This window comes from Antedon mediterranea, chromosome 6 (genome assembly GCF_964355755.1).
Source record: "Antedon mediterranea chromosome 6, ecAntMedi1.1, whole genome shotgun sequence".
In the NCBI taxonomy this organism is placed as follows: domain Eukaryota; kingdom Metazoa; phylum Echinodermata; class Crinoidea; order Comatulida; family Antedonidae; genus Antedon; species Antedon mediterranea.
The window spans coordinates 27,471,780-27,497,471 of record NC_092675.1 but is presented as its reverse complement, the minus strand read 5'-3'; the positions used below and the strand labels follow the sequence as shown (position 1 = coordinate 27,497,471).

Below are 25,692 nucleotides of genomic sequence, written 5' to 3'. Positions count from 1 at the left end.
TGGATACGCCGATAAAACATGGTACTTTAGGTTGAAAGGTTAGTAGCTTTGATTCCTGTACCTACTGTTTGAAAGAAAGAGGCAGAGTCAGAAAAATCACCTTTTAATTAATACAAGTGAGTTGTCCTATGATTAAAAAAGAAACCTCCTAAATTTTGTATAATATTCTTTTTATCAAACCAATGGTACTATACTAAAAGAACAATTAAACATCCAGAAGGCATTTTCCATCTATTTTCGTAATTTGTACCATTGGTTTGATAAAAGAATTTTATACACATTAACATAACATACACATTGTTAATAATCACAAACCAGATGAACATTTACAATCAACTCCTAAATTGTCTGTTGTCTGATGGAGTATTGATTTTCACTACCACTAATCTAAGAAACAGAAACCTAACCTAAACAGTTTTTTTTAAATATTCTTTCTAAACATGTGAAATTATATCAATAGATCCTCCTACCCCGAGCATGGGACCAAGCGTAATCGAAAACAACAACCGTATTTTTCGACTTGACCTGCATATTCACAACTACACAGGAGATGGGCCAGTTCAATCCATCAACCTTTACTATCGTCTGGAAAGTAATGAAGACTGGAAAGAGGAGTACATCAGTAAAAATGATGCTATCATTGGGTACAGGCTTGAAAATCTAACACCTCATGCAACATATGAGTTCAAGACAAGATTTCGGCGTTCTTGGGCCACTAGCGACAAAACTATTGGAGAATTTAGTGAAATATCAACAATTACAATTAAGTGTAGTGGTATGTTTTTTGTTGTTGGCCAATACATACACATTACAGAAGCAACTGCTCGGCGGCTTGATTCTGATGGATACCATCACATCACATTGCAAAAGCCTGCTGAATTTATTCCAATGCATGCAAACCTTAAGACATGATGATGTCATATCACTATTATATTTGGGCATTTCACTACTATATTTGGGCACATCACACTTTTTTGTTGAACTAGTTAGATAGTGCTTTATAAAAGTAGCTGGACTGAATTCTGATGCAAGCAAACTTCTCATCAATTATCACCAATTATAATGATCAACATACTTTTCTAATTCCTAAGTACTATTCATTATTATTTCACGTCTTTCTATTCATTATTATTTCACGTCTTTCTATTTTGTAGCTCCTGCACATGCTCCGTCAATTATTCCTCCTCGTCCTGATAAACATAGCCCTGACGAACACACAATTACAGTTGCCTGGACTGTAAGTAAAACATCAATTACAATCATAATGTTTTCTCTTTATCAGTTTCACTATTTAAATTTAGTATAAATTTTAGTTTAAAATATTGATTAATACTGCACTGTATCCTACAAATCTTAAATTGTAGAATATTGAGTTTGATTAGACAGTATAAACATTTCTGTATAATCTTGAATTATTTGTTTCCTAATACAATATCATCAAATTTTGATCACCAAAACACAATTTATACAATTTGTCATTATAGTTTATAACTAACAATATCAATAGAACCTTAATCCTAAGGCCCAGTTCACTATCCTTTTTCTACTTTCAGCCACAAATTATTCATATTTTTCTTGAAATATGCATGATAAAACATTGGGAGGAATTTTTTTTTTTGGAATGCAAAATAAAAATGTTTAACTGTTTCAGTGCGTTTTAATGTCGTTTCCAATTTCAACCTCACTGTAATCAACTTCATTTATATAGATGACATCACCAACTAATCCGCCTGATTACGATGGTTTTAAAATAAAGTATCGAGAGTCAGGTGAGGATCAAAGCAAGACATTGTTTATAGCGGACCCGACCATTCAAGAGTATAATGTAACTGGTCTTAGGCCTTATGAAGCTTACACCGTCTACATGGTAGCAACAAACTGTGGGTTGGATGGCAGGGCATCTAGACAATATAACTACCGAGTTTCTCAAGGCCGTAAGTTATAATTAGTTTTCAATGTTCTATGTTTTGACATATTATGTATCGTATAGATGAATTGAGCACAGCATTGTTATCACTTTGGTCATACATCAGTAAACAATTAGGCTATAAGTGGGCCATAAACTATGTATATATAAAAAACAAATAGAATGTGTAAATCCATACCAAATTACTGTTATATTAAACTACATATATACATCAACCATGATCCACATCACAGATCTGTTTGAATCCTTTCATGAAAGTCACTACAATCAAAATGTGTAAAAGCAAGCCCTTCTACAAACCTCAGAATTGACTTGATCTGAATGTCTACAAAAAGGCCACACTGAATTGGTTAGTTTGTTTGATATGCTGGTGAAGAATTCTATCCTAAGATAATAGGATATTATTTTCAATTCAAAGAGATATGTGAACAGACCTGAACATACAACTATCAACTGGAAATATTTTTAATATCATGTACAATACCACCAAAATTATGTATGAGCATGAATATAACAAGGCATTTAATAATGTTTCAAGAAACAATTCTCAGAACTACTGTAGATCCTAGAGTACTTATATCCCTTCTTAACATCTGAATTTAAATGTGGCAATTAATTAGCATAATAAAGAAAAAAGCAGGCTGACAATGTAACAATCAGATAGTAAGCGTGCCTAGGTTGAAAGTGTGTTTGTTCAGAGATGGTTTTTCCGATGTGATATACATGTAGACTTGTTATAGTTATACTCAAATATCTAATATATGCAATAATATCTTTGATTTTATTTTTTTTCGGTGACAGCTCCAGGCAAAGTAGAAAACCTTATAGGCAAAGTTATAACATACAGAAATAAACAGCCGTATATAAGCGTATCATGGAATAGACCTTTGAAAAGTAACGGCGTTATTCAATCATATAACGTGACAGTGGTTAGACGCACAGAAGACCCAGAGAAAAGGACGTACAGTGTTCGCAGTCCTTATAAAAACATTGAAAAGTTAAGATGGCATACTGAATATTTGATTTATGTCAGTGCACGTACGGCATCACCGAAACTTGGATTGCAGAATACGCTTGTGAAATCAACGCCACAGAGCAGTAAGTATAACTCCAAAGTCAAATGAACTAATAAAATTAGCAATCAACTCAATTGTACAACCCATTACATTTTTAATTAATTTTAACTCTAAGAACCAGCAACTTCCCAAGTAAATGGAAAAATGCACGAATATGCCCAATTTTTTAAAATGGCGACCGAAGTGAACCATCTAACTACAGGCCAATTTCTGTACTACCAATTTTATCGAAAATTATTGAACGCGCTGTCTTTGACCAACTCTATCCACAAATCAACCCTAAATTATACAATCAACAATCTGGATTTAGGCCAAATTACTCGACATCATCGGCATTAATAAATATAACTGAAGATTGGATTGACAGTATTGAAAATGGTAAATACATAGGACTATATAATGCTTGATCTCAAAAAAGCTTTCGACACTGTTAATCACCAGATACTAATAAAAAAACTACACAATTTTAATTTTGCTAATTATGTTATCAAATGGTTTGAAAATTATTTAACAAATCGTACACATATTACTAATATTAACAATGTTGATTCGGTAAAGTCTAATAGTGTTTGTGGAATCCCTCAGGGATCAATATTAAGGCCCCTTCTATTTATCATGTATATTAATGATCTACCTAACTCAGTTTCTCATGTAAATGTAAGCATGTATGCAGATGACACTGCGTTATATTATGCATCTAAAGACATACACGATATAATAAGCAAAGTAAATACTGATCTAAAACATGTACAACTATGGTTAGCAAGTAACAAATTAAGTCTAAACATTAAAAAGACTGAATATATGATTTTAGGAACACATCAAAAATTAAATAAATTGATTAACATGGATATTAATATTAATATAGACGGTACAAAACTTGAAAAAGTAAATAACTGTAAACATTTAGGTGTCATTATCGATGAAAATTTAAAATGGCATAAACAAATAGATCAGGTGAAAAATAAAGTAATATCAGGTCTGTACTATCTAAAAAAATGCAGCAATATTTTCCCTCAAAATATTCAATCATTAATGTACAAATCTATCATAGCCCACCATTTTGACTACTGCAATGTAGTATGGGGTCGTTGTAACCAAACCCTCAAATATAAACTCCAAGTACTCCAAAATAGAGCGGCTAAAATAATTACACATACATCTAGGTATGACTCTAGCTCACAGGCGCTCAAAGATTTAAATTGGCCTAATTTAGAAGAAAAACAATATTACAACGAAGCAGTCACAATGTATAAAATAATGAATAACTTGACACCATCCTACTTAAGAAACAGATTCTATGAACGCAAACAAACATATAATACTAGATCAAAAGATATTCTAAGTTTACATAAGGCAAACACTGAGTATAAAAAGAAAAGTTTCTCGTATTCTGGCGCAAAGCTATGGAATAGTTTAAATGCTATAAACTCAAATGCAATTACAGCTCCTATATACATATATTTAAAAAAATGATAAATGACCAAAGATAAAATATACTTGAAACTCTATATTTTTTCATGAAATCTTTTTTTTTTTTTTTTTTTTTTTTTGTACTGTAAATGATAACTTGTGTAATAGTATAAATAGTTTTGTAGTAAGTAACGGCCTTGTGAAAAACACCAATATGGTGATTCAAGTGTTGTTATTATTATTAATGAGAATCCCATGAAAAATAACATAGACACACTAACTGACGGAAATAACAACTGATAAAGTTGTAAGAATATTATAGCTTAATTATGTGTCTCTTGTTTGGTCTAACAACTTATTTGTAAGAAATATAATTATATAAAATTTAAGAATTCTTGGGCCTCAGCTGGGAGTTATAATCTTGTGTTAATTAATGTAATTTTAATTACATTACTATTCAAATAGAATGAGTAATAGTAAAATGTACCAACTAATTTTGTTTCATATCTTAACTTAAATGTTCTGAATATTTTATTACAACTAACTTGAATCTTTTATATTGTATTGTACCATCACCTACAGGTCCTTCAAGTCCACCCATTAACATTCAACATCAATCAACAGAGAGCTTAATATCAGTGTCATGGGACAAACCACTAGAAGCGAATGGTGTCATCACAGAATATGAGACTTGCTTATCATACACTTCTGATATTTCTGATGATGCCAACTGTACAGTGAAGCCTACCAGTGGTGTTACGTACAGTTTGTTACAACCAGACACCATTTACTTTATGAAAGTTCGTGCTTCTACCACTGAAGGATATGGACCGTGGAGTTCTGTCATAGAAATGAGAACAACATCCATCACAAGTGTGCATAGACCTGGGGCGGATTGCTATAAGCGGTCTATAACCGGTCTTAACGCTTAGCCGGCTATAATTCGTGACGTAGCAAGTAGTCTTACATTATAGACCATTGCTATACCGCGGTCTAACCTGTAAACGGTCTTTAAAATTAAAGCCTACTCGAAGGAGTCTTAAAACAGTCTTAAACCTCTCTTTTTGTTGCTTTTACGTATTATTTATCGTCAAAGACAACCAATAGAACGAGTTTTAAGTGTTAAATCAAATAATAACGGTGATTTTATTCTTATATAGCCCTAGAATAGATTTTCTTGCGTAGAAATGTACGTACTGTTATGATTGTGAATTGAACAAGCGTGACGAACATTACCTTATTTGGTATTCTACGCGCAAAGTACGCCCTCAATTTGTTACTTTACGCGGTCTTATCTAAGACTGTTTTATAGCAATGGTCTAACAGGGGTGGCTTTAGTAAGACCGTCTATCAGATAAAGCCGGCTTTAATCGGGGAGTTAAGACCATTAGTTAAGACTGTTTTATAGCAATGGTCTAACAGGGGTGGCTTTAGTAAGACCGTCTATCAGATAAAGCCGGCTTTAATCGGGGAGTTAAGACCATCAGTTAAGACTGTTTTATAGCAATGGTCTAACAGGGGTGGCTTTAGTAAGACCGTCTATCAGATAAAGCCGGCTTTAATCGGGAAGTTAAGACCATTAGTTAAGACTGTTTTATAGCAATGGTCTAACAGGGGTGGCTTTAGTAAGACCGTCTATCAGATAAAGCCGGCTTTAATCGGGGAGCTAAGACCATCAGTTAAGACTGTTTTATAGCAATGGTCTAACAGGGGTGGCTTTAGTAAGACCGTCTATCAGATAAAGCCGGCTTTAATCGGGGAGTTAAGACCATCAGTTAAGACTGTTTTATAGCAATGGTCTAACAGGGGTGGCTTTAGTAAGACCGTCTATCAGATAAAGCCGGCTTTAATCGGGGAGTTAAGACCATCAGTTAAGACTGTTTTATAGCAATGGTCTAACAGGGGTGGCTTTAGTAAGACCGTCTATCAGATAAAGCCGGCTTTAATCGGGGAGTTAAGACCATCAGTTAAGACTGTTTTATAGCAATGGTCTAACAGGGGTGGCTTTAGTAAGACCGTCTATCAGATAAAGCCGGCTTTAATCGGGGAGTTAAGATCATCAGTTAAGACTGTTTTATAGCAATGGTCTAACAGGGGTGGCTTTAGTAAGACCGTCTATCAGATAAAGTCGGCTTTAATCGGGGAGTTAAGACCATCAGTTAAGACTGTTTTATAGCAATGGTCTAACAGGGGTGGCTTTAGTAAGACCGTCTATCAGATAAAGCCGGCTTTAATCGGGGAGTTAAGACCATCAGTTAAGACTGTTTTATAGCAATGGTCTAACAGGGGTGGCTTTAGTAAGACCGTCTATCAGATAAAGCCGGCTTTAATCGGGGAGTTAAGACCATTAGTTAAGACTGTTTTATAGCAATGGTCTAACAGGGGTGGCTTTAGTAAGACCGTCTATCAGATAAAGCCGGCTTTAATCGGGGAGTTAAGACCATCAGTTAAGACTGTTTTATAGCAATCCGCCCCTGGTCAGGGGTTATGTTCTTTTTTCCTTATTCTTATAAACATATTAAAAATACATTATCATTTTTTTTTATTTATTCAATGCTTATATCAGGGGTATAATGGTAGACTGTCTGAATATTTATTATTTCAATTCTGGCTTCAAATCAATATATTCAACCTTTATTTCAATTTTGTTGCTGTATCTACATGTATAATTGTATTTTTTTTACCTTTATGTATATTTTTATATAATTTTGTATACTATGTAATTTAATATTATATATATATATAAAATGAAATTTAAGTTTCAATATTAACCACCATTTAAGCTGTTTTTTAGTTTCATTCCAAAATTGTTTATATCTCTACCAAGCTACCTTCTTTGTTTTCTACTCTTATTCAGTCTCCATCAATCATTCACCGCCCAGGCAGCACTTGCCAGTTCTTATGCTATGACGTTATCCAAATGCCGTCACTTGCACTGATAAAGGGCTAGTGTTGCCCGAAAGCTCTGCTAATTTTTCTGGCTGTTTTACTTTATCGTTTTGATTTAGCTTTTCAGTTTTTTTTTGTATCCCTATTTCTCATTGTCATTTTTTCAGTAATTTGCCTTTGGATTTATATATATATATATAATTAATTAAATCATTTTCAGTGTATCACTGGGCGGTTTGGAATTTATTTCTATGCCTGTTGTGTTTATATATATATATATATATATATATAAATCAAAGAGCTGCATAGGCAGGATATAGAAAAAAATCAAGATCAAATAAGTTAAAACTGCCTCAATATAGATTTATTTTAACGACATGTTTCGGGCATAGCCCATCATCAGGTGAAAAGAATTGTAACAAAGGATAACATATATAAGTCACAAAATTACATAATAAAACAAATCAGCCAATCAAAGATGTTAACAAACAAAAGGCATAGTTATAAAGGCACGCCTCCAAAAGCTATGGTGTACAAAGCAGGAATGGTTGCTAATAAAGCAGGAAATTTAAAACAAAGACAAAAGCTTCAAGTGTAAATAATTGTTAATATGTGAATGTCTTTGTTTTAAATTTCCTGCTTTATTAGCAACCATTCCTGCTTTGTACACCATAGCTTTTGGAGGCATGCCTTTATAACTATGCCTTTTGTTTGTTAACATCTTTGATTGGCTGATTTGTTTTATTATGTAATTTTGTGACTTATATATGTTATCCTTTGTTACAATTCTTTTCACCTGATGATGGGCTATGCCCGAAACATGTCGTTAAAATAAATCTATATTGAGGCAGTTTTAACTTATATATATATATATATATATATATATATATATATATATATATAAAAAACAGAAAAAGGTCTTGTTTCTGCCTAAACTATTTATTGTACTATAAATATTTTATTTTGAGGCAGAAACAAGAACTTTGTCTCTTTTATTTTTATACATGATCCTGCCTATGCAGCACCTATTTCTTTCCTCCTTTACAAACAAAATCCCGGCAATCCCGATGTTGCGTACAAAATCCCGTAGGATATATATATATATTATATTTTTATCTATTTCCTAGACTACTGTATATATTTTAATTTAGTTAATGTTAGTAATTATTTTCTATTCAAACTTCTAGCAACTATCCAAACAACAGCACTGAAAGAACCAAATCAAAACACTGTGACATTGAGTGGTAGCAACGCAGACCAGGAGCCCCAAAACAACAGCAGCAATATGTTAATAGTGGTTATCATCATACTTATTGTTTTACTTGTGTGTTCTTTACTAGCCACGGTCGTGGCTTGTTTCAAAATCAAGTCACAAAAAAGAAAACAAGCTGTAACATCAATGAGTTACCAAGGAGTAAGAATAAATGAATTTTAATTAAATTTCCTTATTTTATTACTCTCAAATGGGAAACTAAGTATATATATTTTTTTTAAATATCAAAGTTTAAGACTACTTTATAGTCATTTGTGATAGTTGACTAACTAATACATGTGTCATGATTACTTCATTTTGGCTTAAGCCTTATCTACACTACCAAACTTTATGTGACAAAAAAATATGATGTGCCCATATATGGACATGATGATGTCATATCACTACCATAATTGGCCATATCACTACCATATTTGGCCTCAATACACTTTTTTTGTCAAGCTAGTTTGAAAGTGTGGACAGAGCTTTATATTCAGTTTTTCGACAACACACTGAATTTTATACTGGTGTAGCCCAGTCTACATTTCCAAGTTAATCCCAATGTCTTTTTTTCAAAACAGGGAAAAGTTTTGTTACGCACAACTTCAACTGTATCACCGAAAGCCTCCCTTTCCCTGTCCACCTCGTCAACAAAATCACAGGTTTCTCTTCCACCAACATTCTATCGAATACCATGGAAGGACATGGTAATGGAAAATGTAATTGCTGAAGGTAACTTTGGTCAAGTTATGAAAGCAGTGATAAAGAAAGATGGCACAACAATTAAGGCTGCAGTGAAAATGCTGAAAGGTCAGTTGTATGCTCATAGTGTACTTAAAACTTGGTTCCCACTAGGATGCAATGCAAGAACATGCAGTAGATTCAATGAATCAATGCAAAGTGCTGTAAGAAAATAACCATGTGTAAGTGGAGAACGAAAATGCAATCATGGTGCCTGAGATGCAATAGTGATGCAAATTTACCTTTTGGGTAAGTTTGTGATATTCAACGAAAATTAAAATCAGTTTTTTACACAACAACGTAAGACAAACATAAGAGGTTAGAGCTTGGCCTAGGCAGTTAGGCAACAAAATTAATTATGATTCTTAAATATCATGCAATAATTAATATGCACATGTTTTTATAAACTGGGTCTAACTTTTAGAAAATGTGTGATACCCTACCCAACCCCAGGCAACAAAATCAATGTAAAGTATAATAATAATCTTTTTTTGCAGAAAGTGCAACTGACAACGATCGACAGAATTTCTTTGGAGAGCTGGATATAATGTGTAAAGTTGGTTATCATCCAAATATTGTGAATCTTATTGGGGCTTGCGAATATGAAGGTATTAAGAATAATTTGCTAGGCCCTATACTAATTAACAAAAAAGAAATTAAAATAGATAATTAATATTTTTAATGAAATAATATATTAAATTGAAATACACTGTAATGTGCAGTCATATTGAAAATTTACAGTTTTGGCAAATGAGCGCAGTTTAGACATTATCAGTGGCATAATGCAGAGGCCCGAAGCCCCTGGTTTACTTTAGGAACCATTAGTGGCCCTCCAACGCTGGGCATTTTTAGCCTTTTTTCCCCTCTGAGCACTGCTCAGGAGCCCATATAAGTTCCAGGGCCCCAGGATTTATCCAGTGAGCACTCACAGCCGTTACGCCACTGGATATTATACACAGTAATAAATGTGGCACTATGGAATTATTATTATTTCTATCATCTTTGCTGATTATTTTTCTTGAAGTGTGCAAATGTTTTATCAATTTATTCAATTATTGATATTTCAGGAGTATTATACGTTGCAACTGAATACGCTGAATATGGCAATCTTTTGAACTACCTTCGGAACAGCTGTTGTCTGGAAACTGCTCTGGTATCTACTACTGAAACCAACAATTCGTCGATGTTATCAACAGAAGATCTTCTTCAATTTGCGGCAGATGTGACACTTGGCATGCAACATCTTTCAGAAAAAGGAGTATGTACAGTTACACTTTTATAAACTCAACAGAGTCATTGAAAACATGATTGAATATTTGAAATTATCATTTCTTTTTTTTAGTGTGTTCATCGGGATCTTGCTGCAAGAAATGTTTTGATTTGTGAAGGACCTGGATTTAAAATGGTGGCTAAAGTTGCAGACTTTGGGCTGTCGAGGAGTGATGAACTTTATGTTAAAATGACAGAAGTGAGTTATTTTATTTACTGAATTAAACATTTTGAAATCCAAAATAATGTTAATCTTTTTATGTAAAATTATGTGAATATATCATGTCTCTCTTGATATGGTAACCCTTTGTCTACGCTACTTCTACTTTACTATATTTTTATTTGTATATTATACAAATATTTACTTGGCTGAGGTGATCTGGAGGCTATATTATATCAGTGTTTGTTTTATATACCGTACCACGCAATTTAGCTGTAGGCTAGGCCGAAACGAATGCATAATATGGATTTGGTTTGAGCATAGAGATAATATCTCTATGGTTGGAGTAGTGCAGACACACAGTTTCGCTTCAAAGAAGCAAACTTCAACAAAAGGCCTGCATTTGATAATTCGTCACTTCCAGATATATAATAAATATTCCCAAAGCATACTTTATTTGTTGTCATTTAATCCCTCCACCCAAAGAATTATGTTTGTAAAAACAGTACTAAATAATTTGATTTACTAATTTTACAGGGGCTACTTCCTCTCAGGTGGATGGCTATAGAATCCATTGACTACAGTTTATACACAACCAAAAGTGATGTGTAAGTGTACATTCAAACTGTATCCGTTTGATAATTTTTTATGGTATCAAATACAATATTATTAAGATCTTGTAGGTTCTTGGTTGATGTGCAAAAACTGCATGATTTGTACTCAGGGTTGCTGACAACCTCAATTATACTACTATCTAATGACCATGTATTTTATGGTCGGTTTGAGCAGTGCAGGCATGTTGAGTACTGTACAAGCTGTAGAATAATAGAATGGCTGACTCGCAAGCTGTTAATACAGTAGATAAGAAGACAATGCGCAATACTAAAAATAATTAATGTTTTTGAAGAGTTAGATGGTGGGAATATTTCATGAGTTGAAAAATTGACTGCTCTATTTTTAACGAGGCAGAGTCTAGTTGAAAATAGAACAATCAATTTCCATTCAACGAATACAAAACATTCATTATTTGTTTTATAACGCACCTATTTTTATTCAATTTATCCATCATAAATCATTGCCGCAAGCTAGGCCTGGAAACTAGGCCATTCAAAAGGCAGTGTTCCAATTTGGACGCGGAGTAGTTATAGACAGCACACACAACAAGTTGAATTTCGAACACAGATCAGTCAGATGTTTACAAAAAGCTGAACGTGCATTAGAGTGCGTTAATTATCACCATTAGATATCACTTTTTTTAGAGTTAATGCTGAATGACACGTGATGCGTAATTAACCAATCAAGTTACAATAATACAATCGGTTGTGTTATAATACCTATTATATAACACCTATATAAATTCCTGTCATTTGATTGGACGAATGTGGGTCACATGGCGTGCAATAGTACGCACTATTCAACGATCGTTAAATAGTACTTTTTGAAACATTTTTGTGTACGAAAAAAAAACGTCTAGATGTTATATAAAACAAATAATGAATGTTTTGTATTCGTGTAATGGTACAAATAATGGCACTTGGTGAATGATGAAAGGTTATATCAACTCGGCTTTGCCTCGTTGATATAACCTTTCATCATTCACCTCGTGCCATTATTTGTACCATTGCACTCATAAACATTCATTATTTGTATACTACTGTACCTCTGTACCTAACAATAACTCTGTACTGACAAAATAGTCCAGATCCAGATGTATTTTCGTGTGCAGATCATAGGGAAAGTGTTAAACATTGTGTTTTATGAATATTTGAATCATGCTGGTTATAAAAACCCATGTTGTCAAATTTCTAAAATTCATCTTCAATTTAAGCAATTCAGGAAACCACATAAAAATGTGGTATTTTTGGGAAAAAATGAAGATTGAGGGCGCTGTTCATACAAGTAAAAATACACTTTTTTGCCTGTATCTAATTAAGTTTTAGCCATAATAATTTGAAAATAATCTTATTTGATAGATAATTAAATTTTCTTTATATAAAAAAAAAAAAACTTTATATTAAATACACATAATTCTGATAAATTCATGTGAAGTGCTTAAAATCAGCAAATATAACACATTTTAATATTATAACAAATGCTAGTGATGTTATAAATTACAAAGTTAGTGATCATAAATAGAATTATTTTACATTTCTATAAAATGTTGTTATTATACAACATATAAATGTAAATTTTTCGAACCATTTCACAAAAACAACCATTTTACGGCCAATAGTTTTGAGATTATAGAAATGTGTACTACTAGTACAGGTCAAAGGTCAATACAAATATTTCGGGTCATTTGCTTGAAAAAGTTCTTATTAGACTGAATAGAAACATATACCTTCAGATTAATTTGAGCCCTATTTAAAGTTTGTCCAACTATTAGTTACGGAGTTATATGATATGTAGGTCAAAGGTCAAATATGCCAAAAATCCTACTTTCAGCCATTTTTGGACAAACTTTTCCATTAGAACGAATATAAATATGCATCTCCCAAATAATTTGACACTAAAATTATTTCGTTTAATCTAAGCGTTGCAAAGATAGGACCATTTTGTTTTCAATGGGTCAAAACATTCAAATTGAGGTCAGAGGTCAAAGATGAATTTTAGAAATTTGACAACATGGGTTTTTATAACCAGCATGATTCAAATATTCATAAAACACAATGTTTACACTTTCCCCATGATCTGCACACGAAGGCACCTTTTTTTGACATAGGGATCTGGACTAAAAGTACTAAACGAAAGAAAGACTGATCAGAACTGCAAATGTAATTGAAATATTAAATATTGTAAAACTGTTTAAACGACGAAAACTATTAAAGAAGCTTTCTTTTTTGTTACAGATGGTCATTTGGAGTTCTTTTATGGGAAATTGTAACACTTGGTAAGTTTTAACCTAATTATTTACCCATTCCAGGGTCTTGGGTCCAAATCCTGTCTGCAGTCAGTACTTTTTCTCCTGACAAAACACTACTCTTCTTTGAAGAAAAACAACTTCATAACAGACAATAATAATGAACAATTCTCTCTCAAGGTAGGACACCTTATCCTGGTGTGACCTGCGCAGAACTATATGAGAAGTTGCCTGCCGGATACAGGATGGAGAAACCGCTGAATTGCGACGATAAAATGTTTGTTCAAATTCTTTTGTTTAGGCCTATGTTATTAATTCAAACTCACACCCAACAGCTGGAATCTGGGTCCGAGTTCAAAAGTTAATAACTTTTGAGTTAGTTAAAAAAGAAACTTGCAAGTTAAAAAGTCATTCTGCTCACACTCGGAAACATATGATCATGCGCACAATGACTGTTAAGCTGAGGAGCTGCGTAGTTGCTTAGTGTGTCGTGTAAACGAAAGGTGGCTATTGACACAAAACAAATATTACATGAATGAAAAATTAATTAACTATTTTAGTAGTTATTATTATATTTATTAAACCTTATTATACCATACCTTATTATTACAGCATAATTCCGTGCTTAGTCTAGCATCATTATTTTGTTCTTTCTTCTTTTTTATTTTATTTAATTCTTCACATTTCAAATACAAATAGCACAAATTTAGTAAGCAGGTATCAAAGAAATAATAAATATGAGAATCAAATTAATTAAAAACAAGCACGAATGTGCAATACTCGGGGTACAGCGAAAGAAGCTGTTAGAAAGTAAAGAAAAATAGGTTTCGCCAGGGCTCGAACCGGGACCTTCTGCGTGTTAAGCAGACTTGACAACCACTACACTACGAAACCTCTTACATTAAAAATGTGGGTTACAGAAAGTTTTTTAATCCATTTAAATTACAAATAAATGGTAATAAGCACAAAGCAAAATAAACATGTGTAAAAGTGATAATTACCGATTACACAAAATAAGTATTTTAAAAAATAATAAAAATAAGATATACTCTGTATAATTATCATATTGCGTATACAGTTCTTTTCACCATAAAGTTAAAAAAAAAAGGTTTCGTCCGGGCTCGAACCAGGTACCTTCTGCGTGTTAAGCAAACGTGATAACCACTACGCCAAGAATCTGCATATAACCATATAACTACATAACGCTGTGGTGTGTGTCACACATTGTGGCTTCTTAATTAAACAAATTAATTAACAAAAAATTAAAAATCCGGCTCTATAGCTTTGAGGACATGTCCCTGTAGTATGTTCATGCCAAATCCCAGCTCAATACTATAACGAATAAGGGAGGAGTAGTACTTTAAAAATCGCACTTTTTACTCAATAGTGTCCAGATGGAGGAAGAGGAGAAAATGAGTAAGTCCTAGACTCGGGTACCCCGAGTAATAAGATACTTGTACTTGCTAATCAGAAAAGTGTGAAAGGAGGTCAAATAAGTAAAGTACCCCCATGTAAAACTTCAGGATAGGGTACATAACACTACAGCAAACATGGTAATGATATTTTTAATTGCTGGCCACACTGGACCTGTTATTAAATTTTTTTTAATAGAAATTTTATCTTTCTTGTGTCACGTCCAATGTTCTGTCCAATCGGATTTTTGACTCCATAGAAAGTCCAAATGGATTGTTTTTTACTCTTGCAAATTTATCAATTATTGTTGTATTGTTTACAGTTATGACATAATGAAAAATTGTTGGCGACAGAGGCCTCATGCTCGACCAACTTTTGGTCAGTTAAATATCGCCCTCAATCGTCTCTTGAAGGAACAAAAGGTAATGTTTTAGTCGGAGTTCATTGGTAGAAAGTTTTATATCCCGTATAGAATCTGGATGTGTTTTAAATTGTATTTTTAATTTGATTCCAGACATAATTTAGAGAACTGCAATATATTATTGTGTGATTCTAAACATTTTCAATTATCTTTTTTTTAACAGCCTTATGTAAATGTGTAAATGCATCCAGATTTCGCATATGCAGATATTACATCAAACAGTTCCTCCAGTGGGATGGAATGACAGCACAGCAGACAAATTGGATGCGACGACTTGACAAAAATTGCCAACATAAACTCAACGTATGTGAATAAGTACCTCTATATAGCATCATAAGTCCTAGTTCATATTTCATCACTGTTGAGGAAGATTTTTGCATATTATTCTAAATTGTAGATGATATTTTGTTGCTATTTTCCGCTGCAATATTTTGGATCTGGATCTGGATCTTTATACTCCAATAAAGCAGGAAACTGCATCACACTAGAGTTTAAAATTTTGAAATTAATTGATCGTTTTTATGAAGTTCTATTGCAATTATGTACTATATTAGGCTTGTACTTATTTTTGTATTATTCATTGCATACAAAAATATGGCTAATCAAATTAATTAAAAATCAGATACTTAGTACTTGCTAATCAGAGAAGTGTGAAAGGAGATCAAATAAGTAAAGTACTTTAAGCTTGACCCCATGTTTTTCTATTATTCATTGCGTACATAACTATAAATAATTAAAATTGCATCTACAAATGATACTGTAAAAGAAGTCCATGGTCGTCGTCATTTTATAGGACTTCTTTTTTAGGGTTTACGGTATCTAATTAAAAAAAAACATTTTATTCACCATTCTGTACGATAGGCCTACACAAATAATGTATTTCAATAAATTTGCATATTGAAAAGTTGGATGCGTTGTCTCAATGTAATTGTTTCTGATATTATTCATATCAGTAAGACAACGTTTGACACTCGGTCGGAAGGTCATCCAGTTTGTATCATATAATTGTTCTATGTACAGTAGAAGCCCTCCTTTGGGATACCCCTATTTAGAAGACACCCGCAAAATTTGTTGGGTCTCCTTAAATAGATTTGTAATTTCTGGTGATTAAAAAAACAAGGAAGTCAGGAAAACTTCTTAAATCATCGTATTTTTATTTTATTACGGTTGGCCCAGACGCGATTTTAAACTTCACGAGTGTAGATCATACCATGAATGATCATACCGTACTCAAGTTCGGTCACGAAACGTCTGTAGTTCTTTTTTTTTCGCGCCGATCCCTTAGGCAGTTATGTTCAAGAGAATGGAAGCATTGGGAAACAGTAGCTTATAGTTTACAACGGCTGAAAAAATGGGTATTTGGAAACACGGACTGGGCATGCGCACACTCCAAAGCACGTCTGGGAAAAGAGAGTCTCTTTGCTGATATATATTGAGATGCATGTAGACGGTAGTTATTGTGAGGAGATGAGCGGCGTTTTTGTAAAAAATATTTCTTGTTTGGTTTGTTGGCTCAGGGAAGAATGCGATCCCCTGATTGGTCCATATATTTACTGGATCTCGTTAAAATTAAATTAATGAGAACTGCGTTAATATTTATGTTTTTTTTTTAATAATTAACATACTTAGACATAAGATATTTTTCGACCTAATAACATGATATTATTCGAGAAATATTCGACTTTACATAAATCATAATTTTCATGAGAGAAAGTTCGCCGTTGCGAAAGTTAATTAAGACTGGTACTTAAACATGGAATGTTACGTCCTTTTAATTTATAGCCAAGCAGTTAACTCTTGCCTTTTTCTCTTTCCTGAATATTTGGATAATTAATATAAAGTAAAGTCAGTCATATATTTTGGAAAAAGTGTCCATGGGTAATGTTTACTTCAGACATATTATTACTAATTAGTGGAGTCTCAAAACAAGTCTTTATAATCCAAGATTCAACTTGTACGGTATCTATTTTTAGTCCGTATTATATCACTTGATTTATCCATCTGGTCCGGTAGATTTTGATTTCTCTTTCGACCATTTTATTACAACTAAACAACAACTATTACAACTTTGATCAACTAACCCGTCTATCAGTTATAATTACTGGTAAAAACAAGGCTAATTAAATTCAATGAAATGTGAAATATAAGATAATATGGAACATTTTAAAAGAAAGAGTTATAGTAATGACGTCACAATTCGCTGATATTATAATTTTATATTAATAAACTGAAGTTACACCAAAGTGATCTCTGTTCCGGTGACCGGATCCGTTAAGCTATGTCCTATTCGCTTGGATGGTCTGGTATGTTATTGTTAAGTTTACTAACGTTAACGATAATAGCTTTACCTTTCCTTTAATTTTCTGCGAATATGTAAAGATATATAAAATGCGGTAAGTTGATTCATAATTTTTTTTTAATTTTAAGAAGTTATATTGTAAATAATACCTAGATAACATTTGAAATGTTATACTCAACTTTTTTCTCCGAGTTTAACATGTCAGTGTCTCTCTACGTGTTCCTCTACAGAGCAATATGCGTCAACATTTGTAGGCCCTATAATACCCGGAGAAGTACTATAAGTCATAACTTAGATTTTGTATTAGTCTTATGATCATTTGATTTTGAGTTCATAATTTACTAGGATTATATTATTACATTATTATAAATTCATTTTGAAAAAAAAGCATGTATTAATAAGATGTGCTTTCGGGCCACAGAAATGGTAAAATGCCATTTATACTCGGGGTACCCGAGTCTAGGACTCACTCATTTTCTCCTCCATCTGGACACTATTGAGTAAAAAGTGCGATTTATAAAGTACTACTCCTCCCTTATTCGTTGTATTATTGATCTGGGATTTGGCATGAATATACTACAGGGACATGTCCTCAAAGCTATAGAGCCGGATTTTTAAATTTCAAATCGGATGCGGCCAGAAGGTCCCCGGTTCGAGCCCGGGCGAAACCTTTTTTTTTTAAACTTTATGGTGAAAAGTACTGTATATACGCAATATGATATACAGTATATCTTATTTTTATTATTTTTTTTAATACTTATTTTTGTGTAATCGGTAATTATCACTTTTACACATTTTTATTTTGCTTTTTGCTTATTACCATATTTATTTTAATTTAAATGGATTAAAAAACTTTGTGTAACCCACATTTTTGGTGTAAGAGGTTTCGTAGTGTACGGTAGTGGTTATCAAGTCTCCGCTTAACACGCAGAAGGTCCCCGATTCAAGTCCTGGCGAAACCTATTTTTCTTAAACTTTATGGTGAAATATACTGTATACGTAATATGATATAGAGTATATCTCGTTTTATTACTCGGGGTACCTGAGTCTAGGATTCTCTCATCTTTTCCTCTTCTTCTTCCATCTGGACATTATTGAGCAAAAAGTGCGATTTATAAAGTACTCCCTTATTCGTTATAGTATTGAGCTGGGATTTGGCATGAATATACTACAGGGACATGTCCTCAAGGCTATAGAGCCGGATTTTAATTTCAAACCAGATGCAGCCATATCACGTCTCGAAGATGGTACCGTATAGCCGTATTTGGTAGCGAGGTTATTGATTTGTATGTGACGTTACATCCGGTCTTATGACGTCATTACAGATCTCGCATTCGTGCTTGTTATTACATCGGTTAAAATGCTCATAAATGTATTCTTGTCCCAACCAAGCCTTTGATGTTTCCTCTGTTTTGTATTGATGTAGGCCTACGTAAATTTATATCTGGAACTGGATGTAATATCTCAATTTCAATAATAGGTCTAATCAATTCTAAAAATATGTATTTTGTACCGGGCCTATGTGTGTGTTTTTTCGATCTAGTTTTTCTATTCAGTAGGCCTACCGGTATTTCAGAGGGTTTGTGTAATTTTTTTAAAGCATATAATTCAGCTTACTGCAAAATGGTTTTGTAATAATAAACTATTAAAGATTAAACATACTATTTTTAGAAGACGTCATGCCAGTATAATGTTGAACATCAGGTTAATTATAGATAGGCCTAGTGGTTAAAAGGAAAAAGTAGAAAATAACTTGAATAGGCCTTAGACAAACTTCCTGCGAAAAGCACTTGACATTTAATAACCTTTGAAATGGATTTTAGGTAAATCGAGGATTTCGAACAATGAATGAAATAAATTGATATAGGCCTACTAAAAAAGGGTCTATGGTAAACCTGCCGAATAGTCTTCACAGGAATCTAAATTGTTTCCTTTTTTGGGCATGGTTTATAACCACAATTTCCTTTTCCGAATAGTGAATAAAACTTTAAGATGCATAATTATGTAAATAAGCCATTAAAGATGCCGAATAAAAAAACCATCGGTCTAAATAAAGATGACAAATGATAATTATTAGTTATTTCTCAACTCACTTACAAACTTCCCGCAAGCTATTAAAAAAAAATTATTATTATTTAATCATAGGCCTAAGATAATTCTTGGAGGCAGCAGCAGCTACGGTACGTTTTAAAAAGAAATAAGGCGCCTGATACTATAGCACAGTATTATTAAAGATGCTTATTTCTTTCCTAATCTTCTCCTTTACATAGGAATACAAACTCTGAGAACATTTTCAATTTCAATCGAAAAAAAGGTACGAATTTACCGAAAATATAATAGGCCATTATCATTATTACATTACCAGAGTTATCACGAGGGTCATTGCATTAAAACACATTTTTTCATCTATATTTCTAATTAATTTATGAAGAGTAGGCCTGTAGGCCTAAATATGGGATATTCCCTGCCATTTTAATATGGACACGCATGATTAAATACCCAGGGATGAGAAAATGGAAAAGCGATCCTGTTTAAGTTCGTCATGGATGGAGAAAGTATCTCCATTCCATTCCTCATGTGGTTGATTACTCCATGCGTGACGAACGACGTTGTGCAGCAAACATGTCATCGGCAACTCGTGCATTTAACAAGAAAAAATGGTAGGTATTTAATGACAATTATAAATTATAATACTACGGTTTGTATACAACAGGGAAACGTCGTACTTTATTTGGCCCCGTTTCTGCTGCCAAATCAATTCTGCCACCACAAACGAAGTGTCCAAGACCAAGCTTGGCACACCGGGTGAGTAGGCCTAATTGTTTATAAAATGTGTTTTCTTCCGGTATAAAGCTATTTTATGAAAACAACTGTTATTACAGCATGGAGGTACCTCCATGGTTACAATAAATGTCACAGATCGCGAGATTAAATTTAATGGGAAACTATATACAAACTGTCAAGTAGATATTTTCGTAGTTCGATACAGAATAGTTAGAAAAATGTAGTCTATTTTTATCACAGACACACTTTACTCATGTGCCATTAATTGTTTACATAAGTTTTTGATAATGTTGTATAATGTAAACAATAAAACTTGTCGCGTGACTGAGAGTGTCCTAAATGTTTTGATTTTTTTTTGCATTACTTAAGTTTTCCTGAAAATAAAACCACCAGATTTTGAAAGTAGTGACTGGTATCAAGATTACACAATATTTATAAAATATACTGTAGGCCTACTGATATTAAATTATATGTTTTATTATAGTAGGCAATGTTTTTCTAAAAATTGAAGCAAACTCATATTTTTAAACATCACAAGAGAGTGCAATCAATCTGGTGCTTTCTAAGTTTAATGCAGAAGTGACTGAGATTCAGTGTATTTTTGACCATGAAAGTCAAATATTTTGATCGAAAAACCCTAGAAAACCTTCCCTTTTGGCAATCACTTATAGTGTATAACTTGGACCACTGAAACTGCGAAATAAAAATCATTCATAAATCCATCTAGATTAAAATGGCTTCTGATCTGAATGTTCTACACAGCAGCTTAGAATTCCGTCATAGTTTTAAAATTTCAAGATTTAAAGTGCACTATCAGGGGACCAATATGGTATTGCTTTAAGAGGGCATTGAGTCCAGTGTTCTTAAATGGATTATTTACTTGACATTTAGTTTTAATTAAACAGATTAGTATTTTTTCAAATTTACTACAATACTTTCGATTTACGGTATTAACACTACGATAACTAGGACAGTTCAACATCACAAATACAACATACTGTTGTTTTAACTTAAATAATGAGATGGAAATTGCCTACCTTCACAATTAATTTTGTTTACATTTAACATTGGCAAGTTTATTTTAGTAACTTTACACTATATCTTGCTTTAGTGTGAACTTTGAATATAGTAACAATCGATTGAATGGGTCAAATTAATTCGTTTACAAGTAATGAATGTTTATGAGTTGGATGGTGAGAATATTTGGTGAGTTGAACGATTTTTACTGCTCTATTTAACAAGGCGGAGCCGAGCTTTAACTTTGGACGTGGAGTAGAACAGTTATATGGCGAACACTATAGGTTGATTTTGGAACTTGAATCAGTCAACACCATCGCATGGGAAATTAGACTCTTAAAACGTTACTGAACACATATTAGGGTCCATTAATTGTCACTATTACAAACTAATAACAAATGGCACATGATGCGTAATTAACCAATCAAATGGCAAAAATACAAGCAGATGTGTTATATAATTTGCCTGATTTGTTTATATATATATATATATATATATAAATCCAAAGGCAAATTACTGAAAAAAAATGACAATGCTGTGGGTTATACTGTATATATATTTATTGGAACTTACACCTTTAAATCGGTGGCACTCCATAAATGACAATTGGTGGGTTCAGAAGTAACAGTTACAAATTCACAAACTTAACTAAACAAATATGTAAAAAAAAAAAATGCATAAACTTAACTAAATGTTATAAAAATGAATGTTCAACAAGTCTATTTCATTCCTATAATACAAGCTGTTATAGGGTTAAATTAAGACTGGCTGATGAATTATATTTTTTTTTAGCCACATCAGCTATGTGAGACTTTTCCTTACAAGGTAGACTAATACAACTCTTAATATTTAACTTGCTAAAAAATGAAAAAAAAAAATTAATAAATAAATGGGAAACAAATATTTAATGTCATTGGTTTGTTTATGTCTGTCATCCATCCACCATGTTTTTTATTACCAGTAGAAGAACTCGCTATCTATAGATTTCTAGTACATCAAAGCAGTTGTCGAGATAAAACCATCTTCTTGACTTAAGTATTCACATCCAAACTTTATGTCGTGATCATTTAGAATATTAAGTTTTTTAATAGGTCTCAACAATTTCTTGCCACTTACCATACCAACTAAGCCTCCCATTATTTGTTATGTAAAATTAAGGTCATTGTCCTCATTATATATTATGCATTATATGTTTTAATTAATAAATAATATGACACTGGAACTGTTGACGCAATCCAATGCGGTCTAGGTAATCATAGACACTGTATAGTATTCTCATAATTCATAATGTCGTGAGGTAATTTCCCGATTGATTGTAATCAAAACAGTACTGGGTATGGTCTACTAGCTTTTCTGCTCCCAACCAGTACATCCATTCATAGAAGCCTTGATGAAGCAAGCCTACCTATCTCGGAACCGTTCTATGGTTACCACCAGGTAGGCTTGCTTCATCAAGGCTTCTATGAATGGATGTACTGGTTGGGAGCAGAAAAGCTAGTAGACCATACCCAGTACCGTTTTGATTACGATCAATCGGGAAATTACCTCACGACGATAATAATAATGGCAAAGGCTTGAAGGATATATTTATTAAGTAAAACTATATCTAGTTATAGTCATGCTGTAAAACTAAGCTGTTGATTGGCAAGGGAAAAGATGCTAATTATCTTTTATGTTGATTGCCGTTAATTACCTTGGTGAAATTCATGTATATATTCTGATTCGATGAAATGGTAAAATATAATTGCTCTTGTGGAATTTCAAATTAAAGGGACATAAATGTGTTTCATAATGGCATGAAGTTGATGAAATTTGTGGACACTTTGAAAAAGGTTTTAGAATAAAGTTTGATGATGATGATCAAGGTTTATTATTTTTTTGTAGTGCCCTCTATTTATTTTTGGTGGTTAACACAAAATCAGGTTTAAAAATATCCAACTTTTTTAAAGCCTGAAAATAATGATGTTGATGTTAAGGTGGTGATGATCATGAATGAAGGCATGTTGACTGTTGTATAATTGTTACATGCAATAGGCTTATACATAATTTTAAAATACAAATAATGCATTTAAAAAAAATATAATCCTTAATACAGATCTTAGTTGAAACTGATAATTGTTGTCGCTGGTATTTTGTATGTTTCTTTCTTCTTTAAATGTCAAATGGAAAGACACTAAATGTCATTATGTATTTAATACCTTGACGAAACGTATGTTGTTAGTGTCCTATAGTGATGATTCCTTGCAGTATTATATTTTTGTTGTCTTGCTTATAATGAATCTGGAAGTACAAGTAAAATAAAAGATTTTATGTTTCATTAAACATCTTATACTAACAGACAATGGTACAGAAATATGTATATAATAGATATTATTTAACAGACAATGGTACAGAAATATGGCAATAAAATGATGAATGTTTTGTAATTGCAACTTGCTAAAATTAATTTATTAATTTAATTAAATTACACAAGTTATCCATTCTTTTACGTAAAGTATATAGTATTATAGTCACCTGTCGGTGTTCTCGGCTTGAAGCAGATTGGCTGTCATGAATTTCCATTCTTTTCTCACACATTTCTCATAGCTCATTTTTGTCCATTCCTTTTTTTGGTTGTCCATGTAAAACGTGGCCAACCTCTGCCTTATTTCTCGTCTATTTTACCATCTAGTATTTCCCTTTGAAGACTTTTTCTTTTTTATGAGATGACCAGAACATTCTAGCTTTCTTTTCTTTGTGGTATAACCTAGACATCTACATTATAGTAGTAGTATAAAGTATACATTTATTCTCATTTGAAAACAAATTTTTATTTTAATACATTGTATAATTTGGCTATTTCTTTTATAATCATATATTTTATTAATAATGAAGAGATTATTTTTTTCTATTCTATAATTATATACTCTTTGACCTAAAAAAATTTTACAAAATACTTTATTATTGCTGGTACTAACTATAATAAATATTAATGAATCATTTGATAGATGTTTAAAGTTTAAGATGAAAATATGTTTTAATAAATTCATTATTAATAAAATCTCAATTTGGTTAGCTTCCTTTTTTCAATAGGACTCTTTAATGATTGAGCTTTTTGTATTGTATTATCAATTGGTTATTAACAATGATGATTAAAAATAAAATTAAGATTACATTCATGCCCAGAGTCTTCATTTCAAACCATGCAATATAACCATCAAGGAATATGAGTCTTTTAATTATTCTGTTTAAACCAATCAAGCATGCAGTTCTTCTGGGTAGAGCGAACAGTATGTACAATCTGCTGTCACATGTAAATGTTATATCAATTGTACAAAGCTTCTTAGAAGATAAGTCACGCGGTAGAAGTATCTAATGTTTACTTCGATATTAGTTCTTCACTTTTAATTGAGGTAAGTACAGTACTGTAAATTAAAATCATTTATAGATTCAATTTATTTAAACTCAACCAGTAATGTAAAATGTAAATTATTTTACATTTAAACATATTATACCAAGATGAAATGCTACAGTTGTTGACGTTAATGTTTCAACACATGATATTAATTTTATAACGCCGTGTATTGAATCGGTTAATTAAAATGTGTCTATGGTAGAAAACCGAATGTGTAGGAAAATAATTATTATTACTGTAAAAGTAACTGTATTTCATGAGTTACCAATAAATCAATTATAAGGACCCCTTTTTGAGACATGCTATTAAGGGGACATTTTTCTGTAAAATGAACTATGGTCAATAGGTTTGAAAGGATAATGGCTGGCCCCCAATTCAGAGAGGAAACCTCTATTAAGGGGACATCTTATGCAGTCCAGGTGTTTGTAGGAGTTCTACTTTAATGATTAGTATTACAGTGTTTTTATACTGTTGAGTCAATCCGGTTCATATTAAATAAGTACCACCTCAACAATACATAAATTGCAATAAAAGTCTCAACTTTGACGAAAATATGATAAGCTGGGATAAGATATTGAATATGTTCCCTTACTCACTAAGCAAGAGGGTAGATAGTTTTACTCAGAAAATCTATATCAAAATCATCATTATCACAGCTATTATTTTGAAATTACTTTAGTTATACTCAGTGACATACTTAAAATAAACTAATTTAGTTTTAATGAAACTAACTTAACTTTACTTCTGCCTTTTGGGTATTTTCTTATTTAAAAAAAA

General features: G+C 32.4%; 2 protein-coding genes and 1 long non-coding RNA gene across 7 annotated transcripts in view; 2 read left to right on the top strand and 1 right to left on the bottom strand.

The window, feature by feature from the left end:
• The first annotated feature begins 477 nt into the window (after positions 1-477).
• LOC140052554 (tyrosine-protein kinase receptor Tie-1-like) lies at positions 478-15,721 on the top strand. The gene is made up of 15 exons (XM_072098162.1): positions 478-775; positions 1,155-1,237; positions 1,709-1,934; positions 2,729-3,025; positions 4,999-5,289; positions 8,493-8,719; positions 9,139-9,367; positions 9,796-9,906; positions 10,366-10,556; positions 10,641-10,766; positions 11,265-11,335; positions 13,577-13,617; positions 13,768-13,864; positions 15,323-15,422; positions 15,585-15,721. The coding sequence occupies exons 1-15, from the start codon at positions 478-480 to the stop codon at positions 15,600-15,602; spliced, it is 2,406 nt and encodes an 801-aa protein (XP_071954263.1). The 3' UTR covers positions 15,603-15,721.
• Positions 15,618-25,692, top strand: part of LOC140050991 (interleukin-6 receptor subunit beta-like) — a 54,606-nt gene continuing 44,531 nt past the window's right edge. For 2 of the 4 annotated variants that reach the window (XM_072096042.1, XM_072096048.1), the window contains exon 1: positions 24,839-24,913. The gene's annotated coding sequence lies outside the window, so the exon portion shown is untranslated. Of the gene's footprint in view, positions 15,725-20,321; positions 20,381-24,838; positions 24,914-25,692 lie in introns of those variants that run through there. The other 2 variants (XM_072096045.1, XM_072096043.1) reach the window with 2 other exon arrangements.
• The window catches only part of LOC140050994 (uncharacterized), a 41,049-nt gene continuing 38,769 nt past the window's right edge, over positions 23,413-25,692 (bottom strand). For both annotated transcript variants that reach the window (XR_011845473.1, XR_011845474.1), the window contains exons 3-4: positions 24,036-24,275; positions 23,413-23,801 (exon numbers count right to left, since the gene is read on the bottom strand). This is a non-coding gene — a long non-coding RNA (uncharacterized lncRNA). The remainder of the gene's footprint in view (positions 23,802-24,035; positions 24,276-25,692) is intronic.

Excerpts from the sequence above, each read along its gene's own strand:
- LOC140052554 (XM_072098162.1), top strand. The coding sequence starts at position 478 with ATGGGACCAAGCGTAATCGAAAACAACAACCGTATTTTTCGACTTGAC. Across the intron at positions 776-1,154 it reads AATTACAATTAAGTGTAGTG|CTCCTGCACATGCTCCGTCA; the intron begins GTATGTTTTTTG and ends TCTATTTTGTAG. Across the intron at positions 1,238-1,708 it reads CAATTACAGTTGCCTGGACT|ATGACATCACCAACTAATCC; the intron begins GTAAGTAAAACA and ends TCATTTATATAG.